At 32.4% G+C, this 4,756-nt stretch overlaps 1 protein-coding gene across 1 annotated transcript; it reads left to right on the top strand.

Annotated features, from left to right (window-relative positions):
• Positions 1–1,786: 1,786 nt before the first annotated feature.
• LOC112140945 (kunitz-type U19-barytoxin-Tl1a) lies at positions 1,787–4,447 on the top strand. Its single transcript, XM_024263974.2, has 6 exons — positions 1,787–1,925; positions 2,684–2,875; positions 3,320–3,496; positions 3,608–3,652; positions 3,819–3,897; positions 3,985–4,447. Exons 1-6 carry the CDS (start codon positions 1,844–1,846, stop codon positions 4,073–4,075), a joined length of 666 nt encoding a protein of 221 aa, XP_024119742.1. The 5' UTR covers positions 1,787–1,843; the 3' UTR covers positions 4,076–4,447.
• Positions 4,448–4,756: the final 309 nt, after the last annotated feature.

Below are 4,756 nucleotides of genomic sequence, written 5' to 3'. Positions count from 1 at the left end.
GTTTTGGAATGAATATGAGTCAAAATTATGATTTAAACTGAAAATCATTTATACTGTTGGAAGTCTTTATAATATAAACTGTTTATTGAAGCTTATAACTGATGATACTATGAAAAACCACAGGACAATAAAAGCTCGCTAGAGTGAAACTGCATCTTTAGATCTTCTTGCGATTAAGCAGATTATACCTAATAAGTAAGATAAACTTGATAAAATGATGGTTTAGGCACATTTTGTTTATTGCCTACCTTTAATTATTCATACATTTAATAAAATCAATGCACCACAAAGTGATCAAACCATAAGTATAAAATGACTTGTTAGCTGTTTAAAATAAGAATGTGTCATTTTTATGAAATAAAAAGAGTTTTACCTTTTAATGACTCATGGTATTGTTGTTGTTTTCACAGAAAGCAAATGGTCATCTTTACAAAAAAGTTGCTGTTAAATCTAACAGTGGCTTTGAAAAAAAATGTGTGTTTGACATGACAAAAATTAACTTTTTTTTGGTCTACAAACACCGTAAAAGCAATAGAAAAAAGGAACATTACTGCAACGCAACATGTGAAGGGTTCCATGATAAATACACTGACATACAGTATTTTTTAAATATTTTTTAAATATATCCCAGGGATGTAAAAGATAAGTGGGAGTAACAGAAGTTTTGGTAAGGAATGTAAAAAATAGATATGTTTCGAAAATTGATTGAGGAACTGCAGTATCGTTTGAAAACCACAGATATGAATAAGATTATGTTGGTTAAAAGGTATAAAATCAATCAAGAAGTAAATAACCAATTTCTGCAGTTTCTCTTTCTGTTTTTTTTTCTATATACCGTCTTAGTCTTTTTATGTGCATGCAATGAAAACAAAAAGAATAGATTTCTGAATAAATGTGTCTGTTAAATACCATGCATCCTTATCTATAGCTTTAAATGCCACATGAATAAGAATTATCTAGATCAGGCTGTATTGAATCCTCAAAAAGTTAGTTGAATCCTTTATGTATCAAATCGAGCTTGTATTAAATTGTGTGAAAGGGAAAGATGCCCCTAATATATCCTGTTGTGTGACTAAATCTGATGTTTTATTCTTAATTGAATTAGACATTTCAATTGATTGATTTATTATTGTATTTTTTGCGTAAATCATTTTTATTGATATTTTAAATTGTGTTTTAATGAGCTGTCTTTAACTTTAACTGATGAAAAAATGAATTGAAACTGTTATTTATATGTTGAGCTTAAAGTGTTGCATTGGGTTGTGTCTATTTTTGAGATATTTTTCAGAGTAATTGCATGCTGTGAGTCTATGAACTTCAGTAATCTTTTTACCACCTATCTTGTCCTATTCTAGCTTATATTTAAAATATTCATTTTATTTTAAGACTTTAAAGGGAAAATTTCCTCTCTTAGAATATAAAATGTCCTCATAAGTTGTTGATTTTGAATAAACAACAAAACTTGTGTAACAGTGCTCCTATAGACAAGACCAACATGCATAAAGACCTTTGTTGTGATGCACAATGCCACACTTGTAGTGCTGTATTTCAGTGTTAGCATAAACTGCTGTTCTGAGTGGTAGCAGGTGGAGGTGAACTTGCTGTGCAGCTACTGGATTTTTTGCACAAAAATATTCTTGAGCTAAAAATGATTTTTGGCATGCACAGCTCAAAAAAGATCCAAAAATGTGACACATCTGGATGTCTGAACAAAGAAAGAAAATGTTTTCTGCTGAAGTGTGAGGCTATCACGGTTTAGAGGAGCGTCAGTCTAAAGGTCAGCAGGAAGTACCCACTCCTGCTCAAGATAACGGCGTCCATTCACTCGGGGATGTGAAGCCGGATGACGAGCAGCAAGATGAAGAACCTTCTGCTTTTAGGAATTTTTTTGTCAGTATTTCAAATCAGCCTCTCTAACATTCCAGGTATGCAAAAAAATGTTTTAAATGTTCTTGGTGTTAAATCAGATTCAATCAAAGCTCAGATTAAATTGAGGAAGTTTCTTTTTTTGAAATTGAGCGCAAACTCTCAACTTATTGAAAGTCTTTAAGGAGTTTGTGGTTTTTCATTTGTTGTTTTCAGTTAATTTTATGAAAGTTGTGATAACTCAGAATCATGTGTCTTTTATTGGGGATGAACACATTTGTGTGAATCAGTGCTACGTTCATTTCTCAAGTAATTTCAGTTTTTTAATTAAAAAAAAAATCTTTGACTTTAGGTACATATTATGACCCTTAAATAGTGTTTGTTACACTTTTAAAGAACTTCTGCTTGAAATTGTTCTAATTTAGAGGGGGAAAAGCTGCTTTTCTTTAAATGAAATGATGAAATGAAATGAAATTTGCATTCATATCAGGATAAAATTTGTAATTGTGGGAAGAGTCAGAGTGTGAGAGGTTTGTTTAAAAAAAGAGTGCTTCATTTCTGTGAAATCTATCAAGGTCGGACAACTGAAAACTATGTGGTACTTTTATTGCCCTCATAAAAAAGGGTGGCGGTTGGTCAAACATTAGTCATACATCGGATCATGTTTTTTTCACATTTTTTTTAAATATTCTGTTTAATATTCTGTATTCTGTGATGATAATCTCAAATTTTGCAGCATTTTTTTATTCAAAAGTAAAAGGTATAATTCCCAATTTTCCAATGTTAATAACCTTATTTCTTTTTCATTTCTCATTAGAATTCTGCAAAGAACCTCCTGATATGGGACGTGGCACCACTTTTGCCTTCTCTGTCTATTATGATCCCCAAATCGACAAGTGCAACCCTTTCTTTTACCAAGGCGAAGGAGGAAATGCCAACCGCTTTTCAAGTGAAAGAGATTGCCTGAGAAACTGTTCACCCAATGCAGAAAGTTTCTATCCCCGGGAAGGTAAATGTTACACTTGTTTTTCATTTTTTTTTAAAAAGTACATGTGGAGCAGAGTGAATTAACTAGATTAGCCAAGACCGAACACAAGGCCTTCTTTCAGGCTGTTGGTGGACTCTGGAGCCTGATTTGCTGATAAGATTTATGGTCTGTTAGACTGAGAATAGATAAAAACCTTCTTGAAACACTTAATTGCAAAAACTAAACACATGCATTTTTATTATTATTAGTCACTGGTGAGCTATGTTTAATTTTTGGTCAGAAACCTATAATTAATTTTTGCTTTTCATTAACTTTTAGTTGCCTTTTGAGAGCCACCTCGCTGCTATTAGCTGAAAGCAGTGTGCCACCTAGTGGTCAAACAGTGGAACTGTAAAGTGTCAACAATCAGCACAGTTATGACAATGAGATCATGCTAATAAATGTGAATCCTCTCTCATTTCACAGCATCTAAATCCTGCCATTTAAAAAAGGAAAGCGGGGGATGCACCGGCACGTTTTTGAGATACTACTATGACTCAGTCCACGACAAGTGTAAAAAATTCATTTGGACCGGATGTCTTGGAAACGGGAACAGATTCTTTGACCAGAAAAGCTGCAATGCCACCTGTGCTGGTATCCATGGTGAGTTCACGTTTCCAGATGTTTAATCAAAACGAGGCCAATTTATACTATAACAGAATTAAAAGTATTGATGGGGGGGATATGTACTGACACTATGATTTTTGTTCACAGATGATGGAGATGAAATGGAGGAAGATGAGCCAGACACCCCTATTGGTTAGTAAGCTATTCAATTGATCATTTGCAAAACACTTTTCAATGTTTCCTTTACACAACTTGTCATCCCTGCTTTAACATTTTACATTTGTCAGTTTCCAACCAAGTATTTTTAAAAAGTGTCCTTTGTGTACATTAAACCCTCATGTGGTATTCTGTTCAACAGCGATCATCTGTGGAGTCCTCCTCGCTCTAATCGTCATTGCCGTCATTGGAACAGTGACATTCCTGGTAGTTAAATCAAAGTAAGGTCTTTTGCTTTTTTAGGCAACTTAAATTCAAGCGTGACTTTTAATAATGCTTCTCTTTTGCTATGTTTTTTGTTTCTCCAGGAAAAAAAAGGGGAAAAAGAAGGACAAAGCGAAAACTAATGCCCCCCAGTCTGAAACGCCTCTTCAGGAGGGAGCGATCGAAATGACATAAAGTTGTTTTTACCAGTTTAGAAACTAGTTTTGCTTGTCTTGACTGAGAAAAGAAGGACTAAGGATAGATTTTTTTTTAACTGATGGATGTAAAAGTTTTACAGTTTTGCATTTTCTTTCATTTTCTTATGATGTGCAAAGAAATGTTTCAATTTCTATTGATTTTTCTCCCACTCTAGATCCACTAATCCTCTTTAGCTCTCTTCTTTAGTTTTCTTCTCTTTTAACTTAGACTTTATAATCAAAGTAGCTTATAGAACTGCATCAAATGTTAAGTTGTTTTTATTTTTTTTTTACAATTGCTTTATTGAATTTGTTTGTGACAAGTACACTGAATAAAATGGCTTTACACTGACACAAAAAGGTTTAAAAAAATAATAATAATTGTATGATTATCAGGAAATTTCAAAAAACAATTAAAGAACATAAAAAAGGCAAGGATCTTTTAAAGAACTGTTTGGAACATTCTGCTGTTTTTCATGATGAGCTAAATGTGACAATTTCTCTCATTTATTCATTACATTCTTTTAACATTATGTTTTATTTTTAAGATAATTCATTTCTAAGTCACTTTTAGTATAAAAGCAGTGAAATCTAAATATTCAATAATATTTTTTTTCATTTTTTGTTCCACTTATGTTGAAGAGTAAAAGTATCTTGATTTATTATTATTTTTTATGTC

This window comes from Oryzias melastigma, unplaced genomic scaffold (genome assembly GCF_002922805.2).
Source record: "Oryzias melastigma strain HK-1 unplaced genomic scaffold, ASM292280v2 sc02122, whole genome shotgun sequence".
NCBI classification, from domain to species: domain Eukaryota; kingdom Metazoa; phylum Chordata; class Actinopteri; order Beloniformes; family Adrianichthyidae; genus Oryzias; species Oryzias melastigma.
Note: the sequence above shows the minus strand (reverse complement) of the source record. Positions and strands in the feature narration are given on the sequence as shown.